The sequence below is a fragment of the Myodes glareolus genome, chromosome 11, assembly GCF_982192425.1.
Source record: "Myodes glareolus chromosome 11, mMyoGla1.1, whole genome shotgun sequence".
Lineage (NCBI taxonomy): Eukaryota > Metazoa > Chordata > Mammalia > Rodentia > Cricetidae > Myodes > Myodes glareolus.
Window position 1 is genome coordinate 71719800 of NC_142036.1, and position 18807 is coordinate 71738606.

Genomic DNA, 18807 nt, shown 5'->3' on the forward strand with positions numbered 1-18807 from the left:
ATAATATTCTTGACAATCATAGAGATGGTAAATACATCACTGAGTTAGTTATCAGTACGGAGACAAACAGATAAACCAGATGAGAACAGAGGCTAGACAAACAGCCACAGACTTTCTATAGAAGGTGGTAGTGAGGGACAAAAGACATTGGTAGTGGTGCTGAAGTCAGATATCCTAAATAAAAAAATATCCAAAGTAGTTCCACGGCCCTCAGATATGTCACAAGAGTCAGTGGAAGGAAAAGTCTGGTAAGTTTGAAACAGTATAAGATATTTTGGTCGGGCTGGAGAGATGGCTCAGTGGTTAAAAGCACTGTCTGCTCGTCTTAAAAGTCCTGAGTTCAATTCCCAGCAACCACATATTGACTCACAACCATCTGTAATGAAATCTGGTGCCCTCTCCTGGCCTGCAGGCATGCATGCATGCAGAACACTGTATATACAATAAATAAATCTTTTTTAAAAAAGATATTTTGGTCAACAGAATTTAACCTTTTGAGAAGAAAAGGCAAGACTCAGAATGGGAAAGAAATTCTCAACACGTTGAATGGACAAAGGAGCCACACCAAGAACACATAAGGTGTCACTGACACAACTCCAGCAAAACAGGAAGAAGGCTGGCAAGGCTCGACATAGAAGAAACTACTCGATTAGCCCGTAAGTGTGCATAAACTCATTAAAACTCATCGGCATTTTGGGAATTTCAAACCAAATCTCAATGACATGTCAGTTAACAACTGTCAATAGCTCCATTCTTAAATGAACAATCCAACAGAGATCCATGCACAGACATCAAGAAATTACCTAGGAACGTTTGGAGGGGACCAACTCGAATGGCCACCTTCAGTGCTTTGCTGTGTGTGTACTGATTTCATGACACCCCCTCCAGCCTCCTCAAAAATCTGAACCACTGGGTACAGGCGTCTTCCCCAACCCTGACAATCTGAGCTGACCCATGGGTCCTAACAGTGGAAGGAGAAAACCGATTCCCACAGCTTCTCAGCATTGGTAGACGTACTTTCCAGTAGCAATGCTTGGGAGTGGCAGGGCTATCAGACCACACTTACAGTCAGTTCTAACGCCCCAGGACTCACAGGCTTGTTGTCTTGAAATGGGGGAGGAGCTTGGGGGTTATTTTTTTGTTTGAAACTGAGAAAAAGAAAACATCGGAGGGAAGCAAATGCTGTAGCTTTAGCACAGACAAACTTACCTCAGAGGACACGTGACCACAGGGAGCCATCAAACTCCGTAAGTTCGAGTTAGTAGGATGCACTCACTCAAGAGCACAGCAGAGTCAATTGTGGGTGCACACCTGAAATTCCAGCACTTGGAAGCCTGACAATGGGTCAAGAGTTCAAGGCTAGCCTAGGCCGTGTAAGTCTCAAAGTCCACTAAAGCACAGATGGAGAAGTTTGGGTTTCCCTGTTGCCTGCCTAAGAAATCTCCAGGTCTGGCTGAAAAGAAAATGCTGAGTTTTGGGGAGAGTTTTTCCTATAAGTTGGGTCACTTTTTCCTTCCTGGAATGGAGCAGCAGGGAGCTGACTCTTCCTTCTGGACAGAGAAACGTTGATTCTCTACACGCTAGGAAACGTGACAAATGAGGCCTAAACATCCACCTTCGCCAACAGGCAGACAGCACACTCTGACGTCCTCTGAGGACAGCTTCTTGAATCGTAACCAGTCAGAGGCAGTTTTCGGCTGGACTCACATCCTGGCTTTCTGCTTCTGTTCTTTTCCCCTCATGCCTATCTGAGCTCAAAGCCGTCTCCTCTCCAGCAGCAGTTTCCTCAAGGCCTCTGCAGACATCACAGAGTGAAGGATGCAGAAGCAGGAGACGGTATTTGCTGATGAAGGGAAGCCTCCCCCATTTCCCCATTAGGTGTGTTCAATCACAGGGCACAATGTAGGCACCCTGGACACCTACCCCAGTCTTCTGTTCCAAAGAAAAGTTTGGCTTCAGTAGTTGCTTTTCCCCCTTAGTAGAGCAACAATAGACACACACACAAAAACACAAATAAATATCTGCAATTTGAAGCCTTTGCAGTCTTTTTAGTGATGAGTAACGATTACTATGCATCCATGAAGAAAGTTCAAGAGTTAGTATGGATAGCTTGGTCCAAACATTTCATCTTATATACAGACTTCTTTTAAACCAATTCTTTACTGTTTTTGAGATTAATACAGATTTACATGCAATTTTATGAAGCAAAACAGAGATTCCATGTGCCTGTAACTCAAGTTCCTTCAGTGAATAGTATCTTGTAAAACTGTAGTACAATCTTGAAACCACAAAGAAGCAATAAAAAGCATATTAAAGAAACCTTCCATCAGCCAGGCCTGGTGGCACAGGCCTGCAATCCAGTTCTACAGCAGGCTGAGGTGGGGGAAGTTCAAGGCCAGCCTGGCTTACACAGCATGTTCAAGGTCAGCCTGGAGACCTTGCGAGATCTTGTTTCAAAATAAAAAATAAACAGAGGGATAGAAATATAGTTCAGTGTAGATCCCTTGTCTAGCAAGTGTGAAGCCCTGAATCCCATCTCCATCACTGCAGTGGGGATACTGCCATCCTTACTAGGATCCCTCATGTTGTTCTTTTCCAGCCACTAAGTTTTCTGTCTCCAGCCTTTCTCTACGTCGCTACAAGCTAATCTATCATTCTTTTCATTTCAAAAGCATTTACAAGTGGGCCATATGATTCACCATCTTACGAGACTGGTGCATGACTCGTCAGTTTTCTCATTTTCAGCTGTGGAGTACCATCATGGCGTAGATGTTTATAACCATGAGTACCATCAGGGCGTAGATGTTTATAACCATGAGTACCATCATGGCGTAGATGTTTTATAACAATGTGAGTATCATCATGGCATAGACGGTTTTATAACAATCTGAGTACCATCATGGTGTAGATGTTTTATAACCATGAGTACCATCATGGCGTAGATGTTTTATAACAATGTGAGTATCATCATGGCGTAGATGTTTTATAACAATGTGAGAATCATCATGGCGCAGATGTTTTATAACCATGTGACCACTCACTCATGGCAGAAATCCTGATTCGTTGGTTCTCCCATACAAGGTGCTATTCATGTCCCTGTAGTCATCTGAAGGTACATCTGTCCTCTGATTGACTTTCTTGCTGCCAATTACAGCAGCATCACAGGACATCACAGGATTTGCCAGAGGGCAAAGACCACTTCTGTACAACTGTTGGCAAAGCAGGGAAGCCTCCAGCACTCTTATCTTATCTTGCAGCTTACAGCTACCCGACCTTGGGATATCTTTGTCTCTGTCTCCGCGTTCCAATTAGACAAGACACATGTTTTCCAGAGTATAATCTTGGAAACATGAACAGGATGGAGAATGTCTAAGGAGTGGGTTGGGATGTCAGGACTACAGTGAATACTAAGTCTTTCTTTGCAATTGGAATACACTTAACATTACACGAGGGGGCATTCTAGCAGCAAACTACAGAAGCAGCTGGAAGCCAGCTTCATCATCATCATCTAGAAATAGGAACCTATCAACAACAGGGCACTTGTCTTTCCCATACTTCAGTATTCATTCATAAAATGAACAGTGCCCACTGGTATGAATGAAAGATTCTAAGGCTATAGAAATCACTTGACAAAAGTTATTTTTATTATCATAATTATTATCTGTGGTTGTTTGAATAGGAGTGGTCTCCACAGGTTTATATCTTTGAATGTTTAGTCATTAGGGAGTGGTGCTTGGCAGGGATAAGGAGGTGTGGCCTTTTTGGAGGAAGTATGTCACTGGGGGTGGGTTTTGGGGTTTCACATGCTCAAACCAGGCCCAGTGTCTCTCTCTTCATGCTGCCTGTGGATTCAGATGTAGAACCCTCAGCTCCTCTCCAGCACCATGTCTGTCTTACCTGTTTGCTGCTATGCTTCTCACCAACCTCATAACAGACTAAACCTCTGAAATGTTAGCAAGTCTCAATTAAATGCTTATTTTTCTTTTTCTTTTTTTTTTTTTTTGATTTTTGAGACAGGGTTTCTCTGTAGTTTTTTTTTTTGGTGCCTGTCCTGGAACTAGCTCTTGTAGACCAGGCTGGCCTCGAACTCACAGAGATCCACCTGCCTCTGCCTCCCAAGTGCTGGGATTAAAGGCGTGCGCCACCACCGCCCGGCTAAATGCTTATTTTTCTAAGAGCTGCCATATCCATAGTGTCTCTTCCCAGCAACAGAACACTGACTAAGAGTATCATAATCAAAATCATTCTCAATGTCCTGGCCCCATCCTGGACATTCAGATTCATTGAGTTGGGGCAAGTCTGTGCCACATGAGGTAGAAATCCATTCCATCAAGAACATGTTTTAAGGCAGAACCAAAGGTAAGATCCAAACCTGAACCAAACCTCCAGGTAGCAAGGTGCTTATTACATTTACAGCATATACACACTTGGTGGACACTCGCAGTGACTCGCCCTCGCCGGGATACAGCCGGGCAGTGCAGTGCTCTCCAGACCTGGGGCTGTAGCATCCCGGGGTCACAGTTCCTGGAGAGGCAATGGAATGAAAGGGCTGCAGTGCAGCTCTAAACCCCAAACACAGCAGCAGCACAGATACACACACACTTTATTTGTGAGTCATGGGCTAGCAAATCAAATCTGAAAATGAGACATAATTTCTTTAGCGATGAAGGAAAATAATCGTGACTGTCATTATTTTTGTAGGTTCCACACTACCTCAATGTTCATTTTGACAGTTTGTGATTACTGAATACCAGGACAATCTCTAGGGTGCTTGGGAATCATTCTGGAGGTGGCCGCAGTCTTCTTACCACTTCGGAAGCAATGTGCAGGTAAGCTTTGGCCTGGAAAAGAACAGACTCGTTGTTCTATGCTTCCCAGCAGACACTGAACGTCTCCCTACCTGTGTGTCACAGACGGCTGCTGTTGTAGCTGATCGCAAAGCAGCAGGCTGGGTGGCAGGGTCTAACAGTGAGGGTGCAGTGCAGGTGGGCCAGAGGGGAGAGGGGCTCACACTATTTGAGGGTAAATATTCAGAAGGTGACTTTCTGAGAAAAAATAATTCAATACCAGCAATTGCTGTGTTTCAAATTCTACTTCCAACGTCAGCAAATTAAGAAGCTAATTGAGCTGCAGAAGTAAACCTTCCTCCTCTGAGCAATCTGAGTTAGGCACTGCAACTCTGGTTTGGCATAGAAGGAATTAGCCAAATGAAGGAGAGGTACTTCTCACCACCTGTTTTCTCTTCAGGAAGCATTTTCTTCCCTCCCTGAGACAGTCCACAGCACCAGAACTGCGCAAAGCTCTTTTCCAGGGGAATTTGGGGATTCCTCTTCTCTGGGATCCCCAGCACAGTGCACTGCTAAGACGCAGGCTAACACAGCAGCCGTTGTCTGGTTACAACACTCACCATGAGATCTGAATTTAGAGAATTCCCTTAAACAAGTGCAACGCGGATATTTATAAAAAGTAACTGCTGATCCCATCCAGAAACACTCAAAGAGTCTTTCTTTTGAGACAAGGTTTTACCATGTAGTCCAGACTGGCCTTCAATTTAGAATCCTCCCGCCTCAGCCTCCCAAATGTGGGCCACCACACCCATATTAAGAGTTTGTAAAAGTGCAGACTTCTACTCTGATAGAGTTATAACCATGATAGCACTGTTGTTACACACTACCTAACTTCCTACTTACAGGCTATTTCATAGCCTCACGGCTACCTCAGGGATAAATTCTAAAGTTGTTTTCACTTTACAGATGAGGAAACCGTGGCCCAGAAAAGTAAAGACTGTCTAAAACATTACAACCACTTGGTAACAAGCTGGACTTGGAGTCAAAGTGTCCAGCCTCCTGGCCCCAGCCCTCAGTACTGCAGCTGAAGACAGGACCTGGCATCCGCTGAATGATAAACACACCTCACACGTCTTTATTTATACCTGAGTCCTAACAGTGGGGTCAAGGACTTCATTCTATAATCATTTAGTGCTTGCCTATGTTAAATTAGAGACACAAGCCTACTATAATACAAAAACTTCTGGAAGACTCCAATATAATTAAATTTGTCACCCTCAGTCTTTGCTCTTTAGTGGAGCTTAGACCCCGCTTCCCCCCCCCCGCCAGTGTCTCACACTCAAGGTAATGGTTAGATTGGCATCTAGTGTGGAGATCCTAAAAATGCTGATCTGAACAGTTTTGATCTCTACAAAACTGTTGAGACTGGATTTTTTTTTCTTTTCAGGCAAATCCATTTTGGTCCTTACTTCATCTGAAGCACGGTGCTGGGAAATCTGTGAGATGCAATGGTCAGAAGAAGGGAGGTCAGCTCATGGGAGAGGAGCTGGCCTGAAGTCACACAGGCTGGGCTGGGAGACTCGGTGTCGTTCTGATTAGCTGAAGACCCCTGTGCTAGCCACCCGCTCCCAGGCTGTTTCCACAGCTGTGGAGTGGCTGTGGGGCCAGCACACACTTAGAGGGCTTGGAGAAGACATGCCAAGCTCTGGCACGGAATGTGCACAGCCTAAGTGGCCACTGCCATTACTATTATGCCCTCAAAAATGGGCAGCCTGGCTAGGCATGGTGGCACACACCTGTAACCCCAGTGGTTGGAAGGTAGAAGCAGGAGAATCATCAGGAGTTCGAGGTCATCCTCAGTTACAGTGAGTTCAAAGCCAGGCGGGGCTATATAAGACTCTGTCTCAAAATGCCAAAAACAGGAGGGAGGAAGGGAGAGAGGGGAAAAGAGACAGAGACAGACAGACAGAGAGAGAGAGAGAGAGAGAGAGAGAGAGAGAGAGAGAACAAACTGAATTGCAGTCTCGTTGTTGGAGAACGTTTTTTCCAGAGGAATAATGAAATCCCTGTTTCTGTCACCCAGCATGAAGGTCACAAATAGGTCTGTGGAAAAGATATAATTGAGATTTCCCAAGCTGCTACAACTCCCGTCCATTACCTCCGCGTCCTTGCTAGTACTGCGGATCTGTCTACTAGGCCACCTAAAGGCCCTGTCTGCTCTGTCACTACCAGACAACAGGGTACAATTGGGACCAGAGTGGAAGGAATTGTATGGAAGTGAGTTTCACTTTTGTTTTAAAATATTTGTAGTTGGTTTATCATATTGAGTTTATATTAAGGCAGTAGGGAGTTGATCTAGAAATTAAAAGATAATAAATCTTTCATTTATATTTTTAAGAGTATCTTCTAAGAGAATATCATGCTGTGTGCTAATTTTTTATTTGATACAAACGATAAAACCATAAAAATCATCTGTCACAGGTGCATCCCACATGTGCTGGTCTTGGTCGACGGCAGAGATCCGTTACAATCCTGCAGCATGAGGTGATGTGATGACTTTTAAGCCTTGAATTCAAAGCACCCACCATCTGTCGGTCCTTCCTCAACTGCATTCTGCGGCCAGTCCATCGTTCATATTTTGTGTTTCACTGACCTTCTTCCCTAGCTGGTGCACATGGCAGAAGTTTGGGCCCATCACGGGGCAGGTGGCAACCATTAGCTCTTCTTAACTGGCGCCACAGCCCTTCCAGCTTTTCATGACGCCTCAAGTTCACCAGAACCCACACCTCTAACTGGGTCACCACCACTGAGGTGTCCATCTCTCCTGAAAGTGAGACTCTACTGGAGACTTAAACTTCCAGAAGCAAATTTTACTTTGCATTGAAGGGAAAAGAAGGAGCTATCAGGAGGCAGGATTCCTCTTAGCTCGAGGCAGATTCCGGGACTCAGTTAGAGCCTTTTAACATCAAGAAATGCTATCATCAATGCTGAAGCTGGGAAGCCGACTTTCATGACTCAAATCCTGCTACTCTGAACTGTAGATCACCAGAGTGACTTTCTCTTGAAGCTATGTAAGGGTGAGGGCATACATGGACCTAGCCCTTTAATGAGGGGAGAGGAAAGCATCTGGCGGCTGGAACACCTTAGAAAGCAAGTTTCCAAAGGCAGGAAAGGCAGCTCTGATCTACTGGCATCTTGTAGTGCAGTTTTATCTATCTTATTTAACCCTCTGCCTGGCATCCATATAGAGATGGGAAGAAAGGTTCAAGAGCGTAGGGAAATCTTTTGGATTCCACTTATACAGTGATAAGCTTGGCATGCACGAGAACTCTGAGTCTGGGCTTTTCCATCTCTTCAGAGATCCTTTTGTGACTCTTAACACAGTTCTTGCGCAATTTCCCAGAAAAATAACATCTTGGCTCATTCTGGACAAGATTTTGGGACTCTCTGACCAGGTTAGGACCCCATGCCCTGTCCCATGGCTGTCCCTGCCGGCAGAACCTGAGGGGTAGACTCTCCTCAGCCCCTCCTCCAGAGCTCTTGCTGTATGAGAAGAGGTGACCAGGAAGCCAGCTCTCGGGCACTCCAGACACATTGCACTGGCCTGCAATAGTTAGGAAGCCAAGCGGAAGCTGAACTGGGAACAGAAAGCATGGGTTGTGTATCAGCTGAGTGTGCAAGCGCTTTCTAGTACTATGCTGGACAAACTTCCTCAGTGTAAATGAACTCCTGCCTGGAGGGTAAAGGAAACTGATCTGCTTCACAAGGATGCTATGGAAACCAGGTGAGAAAGGTACGAACATACCAAGCATTGTATCAGTCTCCTAGATGACATGGAAGTCAGGGCTGTTAATATGGGAGCCAGTGGCTGACGCACTGTATCAGGTCAGGACGGACTGGCCGTTTACTGTTTTACAGTTTGCTACTCTGTGACAGTCCTGGGGCAATGACTCATCTTTCTTGAGCTTCAGCTTCCTCATCTGCAATAGGAGGATTCCCTACAAACTGCACTGAGCTGTTAGAAGGACAGACTGCGTACAAAAGCCGGACTGGTGTCTGGTCCTCTGACTACAATTATTAGAAAATGACCAATGACAACAATGTCTGTAATCTCAGAACAGGAAGAAACAGTTTCCATGAATGGAGAGCAAGACACCAGGCACCTATTCGTGGTAATGTCTACTTGAAATTGACCAGAAGCCTCCATACTTAACATTGATGATGAGCCCATGAGACTTGTATCATTTTTAAAGAAACTTCACCACAACTAGCCTAGCCCAAAAGACTGAGGCTGCTTTAGGACCTCAGCACTGTCACCTAGGAACAGTAAGACCCAGTGACCACACATGTAGATCACCACAAAAACACTAACTCCAAACAAACCACAAATACTACTGCTTAGCATTCGAAACTGTATTATCTTTGGATGGTTTGTTATATGTTCTCTGTTAAATGACATTCCCCTAATTCAATGTATTGCTTCTTATTTTTGGAGTAATTTAAATGGGAAAAAGCAATAACGAACAGGAAATACCTTAAAATCTCAATTCATAATTGAAATTCATAGTAAATACTATTATTTGTAGGAATCGCTATAGAATACCTTTAAATATTCTATCCTGGAAGTCATTTAAATGTGTATAATTTAAAAAAAATTCTCATTTCAAACTTTTCATGGACTGTATCTTCAATATACACCTTTGATGTTGGGATTACCACGCTCTAATATGAAAGGCAGAGGAAAGGAAAACAATGCTAAGAGCTGTACTGTATTTGCTCGAAGGTCACACTCCAGCGGCTGCTCCACGTCCGCTGACACTCCAGACGGGGAAAGGCGCTCTGCGCCCAGCAGGGTAACTCTGAATGAATCCGTGCGGTTTATTTATGATTCTATCTATTCTCACTGTATTCACGGCATTAGCCAGGCTTGGTCCTTACACTTCCTTGTTCACAGAAGATTAGAGGTGTGAACAAGAATGAACAGGGGAGTTGTCATGAGAGAACAGAAACAGTCCCGTCCTAAGGCAGGGCTGGAGTCGGGACAGAACGTACTGGAAGACTGGGCTGTTGATGAAGGGACACAAAAACTCCATCCAAACTGACACAGAGATGATAACTGGGCTTCCGATTTAAACAGCAAGGACTAAGCAGGACAGAAGATAAGTACATGACTGATTTCATAAAACATTATAATAAAATGATTATCCTTAAAAATTTCATATTGTTGTCATTTATGATGTTGTCCCTTATGATGCTAAGAAAACATTGCTAGGTTTTCTGCCTCTGTCCTATCATAGTCCTTAAACACAACGAAAATCTCATCGCTACTGATGGGATATTCCATATGTCTGCCCTCTCACATCAGAGTCCCTTCTCTCAACAACCAGTTGAAGGCGCCATGCCGAAGTGTCACACTCTGGAGCGGGTACAAGCTGCCGGTCAGCCAGTTCTCACTATGGGTTCTTCATGAGAAAATGGCTGGGAGGCCAACTGTCCGCTGTTGAATTGAGACTCCGGTACCCACACTGGCAGTCTAGCGCATGACAGGATGAGTGACTCAAAGTCAAGGTAAGTGGCCTTTGTCTATGTGTCAGCCCTGTGCACAAGCACGCTTGACTTGATCGCCCCTGCCTTTTGTATATCATAGAGAATACATCTCACAAAAAGACAGACAGACAAAAGTGTAACTCACCTCCTCACTCTCGGGCTGTGCAAACACAACTGGCTGACCCGTATCCGAAGCTTCCCTTATACTGAGGTGCAAGGGGACGTCTCCTGCAAAAGTCCATGGGCAAACATCAGAGCCACAGGCACCCACAATCTCACTGCTCCAACTTCGGAAAGAAATAAACTTTGAACTAAAGTCTCTCGGACTAAGTTGAATTATGCCTACCCTCAATTTACTAACTGCCTAAAAGAGGAATTTCCAATGCAAATTAAGGTGAGCGTTTCCACTTCAGGCAGTCCAGTGACTGTGCATGCATAGGGAAAGCTCTGGGGCAACCAACCAAGAAATGAGGCATCTGACTTGTTCTTTGCTGAAGATCTCCAGGCAAGGAATAGCTCAGAGGACACTCCCCTGCAACGGCTGATAGACACATCGTATAGCATGCCAGGAGGAGATGAACGAGGAAAGAATGCAGATGCAAAGTAGTTCCCCAAAGGCACCAGGGATTCTTCCTGATGTGCCAGATGCATGAGTGAAGACAGCTGTCATAAAGAGGGCTCAGCTCCCAAAGCTGGTGACCCAAGGAGATCACCATGGCCTACACTGTGCAAGCAGAGAATCAAGCTGTTCTCTGACCTCCACGTATGTTCCAAGTACCTGCACCCACACACACATGTACAAACATAAAGTGCAACAAAAGCATTTAAAAAGTAAGTCAGATATAGATTCTAATAGGAATCTGTTTTTGAGACACTATTCCTTTTTGACTATCTACTGACCCACACAGTGTGACACAGAACTCGTGAGCCTGGCCTGCTCTCGGGAAGCATCGCTAGGACACAGACTGAGGAGGAGCAGCTGTGCACACCTGACCACGCCACTCTAATAAAGTATATTCTCTCTCTCTCTCACACACACACACACACGCACACGCACACACACACACACACACGCACGCACACACACACACACACGCACACACACACACACACAGTTCTATTCCTTTAGAAAGTCAAGACAAATAAAACATCCAACATCTGAATGACATCCATGATTATTTCATTTAAAAATTTTAGCATTGCAGCAAATCTGATGTCCCTTCTACAAATCAATTCAAGACTGCAGGAGATTCTCACCAGAGCAGACAGGTAAATGTTACATAAAGTGCTTAGAAACCCAGAAAGTTTTTATCTTGATTTATGAACAGCAAGGAAACCCGAATGGATTCTTTCTGCAGCAGAAATGGAGTAAAAAGGCCAATTCTGTATTCCATACAGTCACCTGCTGACATCGAACTTGCCCTCCAGGGAGTCCTAACACACGGACACGGAAGACCGGAAGACCATGGGAGGCCACAGTGAGAATCGGAAGCCCAGGGAGCAGCCTGGTCAGGAAGGGCATCTTAGAAAAGAGTCAGGGCACATTCCAGATGTTGGGCAGATTTTCTCTGGGATGCTCTGAGACTTAACTACTGTGCATCAATATCCCTCTCGGTTGTGTGGATCAAGGTCTAACAGCCACTTCAGGCTGGAGGGGTGGCTCAGTCAGTAGAACACTCAGCCTCGAGTTCAATTTCAGGGACTCATGTCATGGAAGGAGAGAGTAGACTCCTGAAAGTTCTTCTCTGACCTCCACATGAACACCTACAGCCACCCTTCACCCCAATACACACAGCATAAATATACTTAAAAACATAACTTAAAATTTCAAACAGCTGTTTTAAGAGCAATCAACCCAGCAGGCCAGAAAAGATGGGGGTGGGGCTGAGCGAGTTCTGGCTGGTTTCAGTCCCTCATCCCCAGTTCCAACCTCCTCATAAGCACAGGCTTGCTGCAGCTCACAGATCTCGCTGGGGTTCCCTGACTGTGTTAAGTAGGTGAGTGGGAACTCCTAACTGCTTGTCCTGTAACAGCATGGCGAGGCTCTTCCATAGAGTGTCCAGCAGTCATGACTTCTGACACACTTTTAGGTCATCACACATTTGTGTGCAGCTGCTTAAGAGAGAACTTCCGATCTCCAGGAGTCTTCAATATCTAAGTAAATTACTTACAAAACTATCCCACTCGCTCTAAGTTAGGGAATTACAGTGCCAGCACAATTCAATAATGTCATTATAATTACACAATTACTTTATTATATAACTGAAGGTCAATCTGTTACGTTATTATGCAGATTTGGAAAATTGAACTTTCTATGTTAAATAAAAACAGTTTCAGAATATAATTAGTGGCTATAATTATAGTAATGTATCAAAATATATCATTAGCATTCACCTGGCATTGTGGTTGCTACTACAGAGCAATGAATAATAACAATAATACGTTTAGCATTAACTTTCAGAAACTTACAACAAAGAATGTTCTGAAATCCTTTCATCTCTAAAGGATCTTAACTTCCAGCTACCTGAAGCCAGTACCTGAGCTAGTCTCTGCTCAGGACAGAAGCTCATTCATGACTGCCATAGAAAAGCACATTGTCTTGAACATCCATAGCTTGCTTGTGGAGTTTTTGGAAAATCATGTTTTACCCAAAATCTGTTTTTCCCCAGTCCTCACGTGATTTTTCTCTTCCTATACTACTTAAGTCTTGGATTCAGTGCAATAAAACAAGACCTACAATAAAAATTCAGGTGCCATAGTTTATAGAAACAGCAACTGCACATCACAGTAATCAGGGGATATTGTCATTCAGCAGCTCAAAGACTGACAAGCAAGGAACTTCTCACAAAGGCATTTACACACAGTCCAAGAGTGTGCTCTTAGAACGTGTACTGTAACACAAAGAGGGAACATGTTTGTGTACACCTACTTATACAATAATATCTACACAATAATATATATACAGTAATATCTACGTCCCCATTACACACAGCCCAACAGTGTGCTCTTAGAACGTGTGCTGTAACGCAGAGAGGGAGCACATCCGTGTACACCTGCTTATACAATGATATCTATGTCCCATATCACAATCAAGCTAACTACAGCCCTTTAAAAGATGGCTTCAGACCATGGTACCCAGATCACATCTCTCTCCTCAAACTGAACACATAGGCAGTTTTTAATCTGTCATAAAAATCATATCATGAACAAGTCCATTTATTCACAGAGGCCAAGGAAAGCTTGATGTATACAGTAAAGCTATGCTAGCATTTCAAAACACAAAGCCCCACACAGTTACTTAAGTTGCACTCCATGCCAGATTTCATTGCCATTTCCCCTGTGAAAGAGCATTCTAAGGTCTTACCTAGAACATCAAGATCAAGAGCATTCTAAGGTCTTAACCTAGAACACCAAGATGAAGAGCATTTGAAGGTCTTACCTAGAATGTCAAGATCAAGAGAATTCTAAGGTTTTACCTAGAATGTCAAGATCAAGAGCATTCTAAGGTCTTAACCTAGAACATCAAGATCAAGAGCATTCTAAGGTCTTAATCTAGAACGTCAAGATCAAGAGCATTCTAAGGTCTTAACCTAGAACACCAAGATGAAGAGCATTTGAAGGTCTTACCTAGAATGTCAAGATCAAGAGAATTCTAAGGTTTTACCTAGAATGTCAAGATCAAGAGCATTCTAAGGTCTTAACCTAGAACATCAAGATCAAGAGCATTCTAAGGTCTTAATCTAGAACGTCAAGATCAAGAGCATGCTAGGGTCTTACCTAGAACATCAAGATCAAGGGTCTGTGCTAGTTTTCTTGCACCATCAGCACCAAAAATATGGGTTTTATGTTTACATTTTGGACACTGGAAGACACTCATGTTTTGGACAAGGCCAAGAACCTAGAACAATAAAAACACATTAAAACTGAAAATACAGCACATCAAAGTTTATAATTTTATATATTAATTATAGCATGTAATTAATTTTACTGAGCACCTAGTAGTTAGTGGTATATTGTGAGTAAGGCAGGGCTCTCTGCTCTCGTGGAACTTACAAGCTAGTGAGAGATGGGGACAGGTCACTAACATAGCCATAAATACTAAAAGGGGATAAACGGGAACTAAAATGCTTGGCCAGGGCAGAATTCTCAGAGACAACTGTTCCTTCAGATGGTAGGTAGGCAACCTGAAGAGGCAGTGGTGTCTGCAGCAAAAACACAGTCAGGAAGGAGCAGTCAAGGCTGCAAATACAACAGTCTTACATAGCAGGTCGTGAAGTGGGTGGTCAGGGTCAGAGGGAGGCAAGGAGGGTCAGGGTCAGAGGGAGGTAAGGAGGGTCAGGGTCAGAGGAAGGTAAGGAGGGTCAGGGTCACAGGGACGTGAGGAGGGTCAGGGTCAGAGGGAGGCGAGGAGGGTCAGGGTCAGAGGGAGGCGAGGAGGGTCAGGGTCAGAGGGAGGCGAGGAGGGTCAGGGTCAGAGGGAGGCGAGGAGGGTCAGGGTCACAGGGAGGTGAGGAGGGTCAGGGTCAGAGGGAGGTAAGGAGGGTCAGGGTCACAGGGAGGCGAGGAGGGTCAGGGTCAGAGTTAACTCACTGGAATAACTTGCTGTCTGCTCTAGTCTCTTCATTCTCTGTCACTGTCTCTTTCTGTCTGTCTGTGTCTCCTCTCCCCCTTTCTCTGCTTCTTGTCCAACACAAAGTGAACAACTTTCTCCTCCACATGCTCCCCAAGTGCATGGAGCCAAGCAACTGTGGACTGACCCCTCTGAGACTGTGAACCAAGTTAAGCCTCTCCGTTCCTTTGGGTATTTTAGTCATAGCAACGAGAACAGCAACGGATCAGAAGATAGGACATTAATGCTCATCAGATATAGAAACAACAAAAATTTCTTAAGTGGAAAAGAGGTGGTGGTAGGCGAAGGCGCGGGGAAAGTGTAGCTGTGATGACAATAGGCTGAAGAACAAGAGGGAGAAACAGGAACAGGTGACGGAGGACAACAGTCCACAGTTGGCAGCAACACACTCGGGCTCTTTTAAGTCACATACTGGAGTAAGTGCAAGGACAGCGCTCCTTTCTCCACACACGAACCCTGCTTAGTGATGGTTTTATCATCCCCACTCTTCAGCTCTTACTGCTGCTATTTGGATAAAACTTTAAAATTTCACCAACAGTTCCCATCTCTTTCTGTTTCCCAGGCTTTAGGCATAAAATAGACCTTTAAGAAACATTATTACCCAATAGTACCACTGAACAAACAAACAGGTCTTGCAAATGTCACCTGCAGCTATGCACCTTGCAATCTCACACTCATATGGATTCAAAGCGTGACTCTCTTCTGGGGTAAGAACGCAGAGCTTTGCAGTGAGAGCGTGGACAGAGATAACTGTGTCTGCTGTCCTCGCTGCTCCACCTTAGGTCCTCACTGTAGGAGAGTATTACATCATTGGCATTTTAAATGAAGACTAGCATTGACAGCCCACAATGGCACTGATAGACAAAGGTGATAAGATTTATTATTGCTTCTGAAAGGAGGAGCAGAGAAGATGAAGTCTACACACAGTGGAGGAGTCGTGTACGGCACAGGAACAGTGGAGTCGTGTGCAGCGCAGGTTTTCAAAGCAGTTCATACATAGTCTTTGGCTGATGCAAAGTAAGACAAAAAATAAAACACACCATGTTTTGGGAATTCCACACTACCTCCAGAAAGCTAAGAGAAAACACAGCTCAATATCATAGGGTTTACTTGTTTATAGACTGTGACTATATAATGTCCCCATTGCTTGGGCAGTTTAACTGCCATTTAGTAGAATGTTATATATACTCTGACTTTAGGGCTTTCAACTTAAACATAAAAAACATTACTCAATAAAAGAGAACACAAAAAACACAAATAAAGTGAAAATCAAGGTGTGCTGCATTTTAATTTAGAGAGCACAGGAGAGGCACTCCCAGTCTGGAAGCTCTTAGCCCCCATGGCATAGAGGCGTAGCGTGAACGTACCTGCAGTTTCTGTGATTCACCCCTCGTGATCACATTATCCTCCGTGGACTACAGAAACACCCAGACGCATCAGACCGCTCAAATGTTGCAGACATAAAATATACAGATATAACCAAATAGCATTTAATGTGCACTTACATGCCACTAACCAGGCTAGCCCCAAGGGAGAGCCTACAGTGGGGCGAGGGGAACATTAGAGCTCGCACTGAAATTGGACAAATGGATTGAACAGAAAAGAATTGTCCTGAAAGTAAAGTAGAGTGTTATGAGAACAATACTGCTTCCTCATCTGTCTGAATAAACTAACTGCACTTGACTAGAATTTCTGTCTCAAGAACTTCACCTAGATACCACTTGGCTTAGGTATTAACAACAACAGCAGCAAAGGTGGCTGGCTGCAATGGAACAGCATGGAGTCCAGAAGAGACCCCTGTGTGAACGTCACAGCTGTACAATGGGAAGGACACAGCACTTGCATGCTAGCCGGGTGCCACAGCAAGCTGGCATGCCATAGCCCACCATTTGTACCAAACGGACACTAACTTCGTGCAGACAAGAAGCTAAATGTGAAAGGCAGAAGAACACTCTCAGGACTTGCAGCCTCGGAGGTAGACACAGACACTAGAGATGAGCTGAAGCACCTACAGTGAAATAGGACTCCAAGAGTATCAAGAAACAAACAGGTGCCATTGAAAGGAAGGGAGACTATAGAGCAGGGCATGGCTTCTGCAATACAAGCTTCGCAATAAGCTTTCTACTGGAATAGATCAGAAACAAATCAATAAACCCAGGCAACACAATGAGAGACAGGTAAAAGCTTTTCAAGTATTTTATTATCAAAGAAGACATCCAAAGCACATCTGAGTTAGGAAAAATGAGCACCAGTACGATCAAACCCAAGAGAAAACACCCACGGCTGAGGAGGTGGAACAGCCCAGGCTTTGGCTGCCAGCCGTCCTGTAAAGCTGTAAAGCCATTGGGCCATTCTACCTACTGAGTTAGACTACGCACTCCAGGTAGCAAACCAATCCAGATGTGAGCACATCACAGTAGGACAGTTGGGAAGGTACCCAGATGTTCACTAAGAGTCAAACAGGCGCATTCTTGCATGCTCCCACAGTGCAGCGAATCAGGAGGCACAGGTACCTTCCACAATCATGTGACATTTGTGTCATGACCCAGGCAAACTGCACCAGATTCATGACAACAGGCCTGTACCACCCCAGTCACAGGAAGCTCATGGACAGGCCGGACTCCAGCTTTATGAACTGTGTTCCATGTGAGGAGAGTGGAAGGTCATAGGCCCTGGATTCCATTTACTTTGAAGTGTTACTTCCCTTGACCAACCCCAACCCTAATAACCACCATTTTATTCTCTTCCCCAGTGAGTTCAGCACTTTAGATCTTATATATAGCTGAAATCATGAAGCATTTGTCTTTCTGTGCCTGGCTAATTTTACTTCAAATGATGCCCTCCAGATTTATCTATATTGTTGCAACAACAAGACTTTTCAGGCTGAACGGTATTCTGCTGTGTATATAAATAATGATCTTTAGTTGTTCATCTATTGGTGGTCATTTACACAGGTCCCATATAATGGTGTCTGTGAATAACACTGAAAAGAACTTAAGAGTGCAGGCATGTCTTTGGCATGCTGACATTAGTTCAATAGAATGGATGCACGGTAGTGGGGTTGCTGGATCTTGTGGCTTTACTCTTAACAGAAAAGACAATTTGAAAGGGCTGGAGAGATGGCTCAGCAGTTACGATCAAGCACTGCTCCTGCAGGGGACTAGACTTTGGTTTCCAACACCCCGGCCAATTGCCTGTAACTTACAGGTGACAGTTGCCTGTAACTCTAGCTCCAGGGGACCCTATGTCCTTTTCTGGTCTCCATGGACATCTAATATGTGCATACCAACATACACATAATTGAAAACAAAGTCTTTAAAGGTTTAGACAGCTCTATATTCTCTCATAATATTGTAGGAATTTACATTTCCACAAGCCATGGCAGGACTCTTCCTCTACTTCTCCCAAGCGTGTCCATTCTCTTGTAGAGCATCCTCTAATAACGGCGCTCAGTGGTTTTCCTTTGCATTTCTCACAATTAGTGATGTCCAGAGCTTTTCACATTCCCGATGGTCATTTCGAAGTCTTCTCTGCACTCTTTCCCTTGCAGCTGGATTTTGAATTCTTTGCATATTTTGATAGTAGTCCCCTACACTGGTTGGTTTTCATCAATTTGACACAAACTAGATATCTGGGAAGAAAGGATTTTAATAGAGAAGATGCCTCCAAAAGATTAGCCTGCAGGTAAGTCTGTGGGGCATTTTTTTGGATGAAAGATTGATGTGGGAGGGTCTCGGTCACCAAGGGTGGTGCTAACCCTGGGCAGGTACTGGGCTGTATAAAAAAGCAGACTGAGAAGGCCAGTAAGCAGCATCCCTCCATGGTTTCTGCTTCTGTTACTGC

General features: G+C 44.3%; 1 protein-coding gene across 1 annotated transcript in view; it reads right to left on the reverse strand.

Annotated features, from left to right (window-relative positions):
* Positions 1-4586: 4586 nt before the first annotated feature.
* Positions 4587-18807, reverse strand: part of Nubpl (NUBP iron-sulfur cluster assembly factor, mitochondrial) — a 184552-nt gene continuing 170331 nt past the window's right edge. The window contains exons 9-11 of the mRNA XM_048415438.3: positions 14112-14232; positions 10480-10562; positions 4587-4841 (exon numbers count right to left, since the gene is read on the reverse strand). Coding sequence (XP_048271395.3) covers positions 4779-4841; positions 10480-10562; positions 14112-14232 — 267 coding nt within the window. The 3' untranslated portion in view covers positions 4587-4778. The remainder of the gene's footprint in view (positions 4842-10479; positions 10563-14111; positions 14233-18807) is intronic.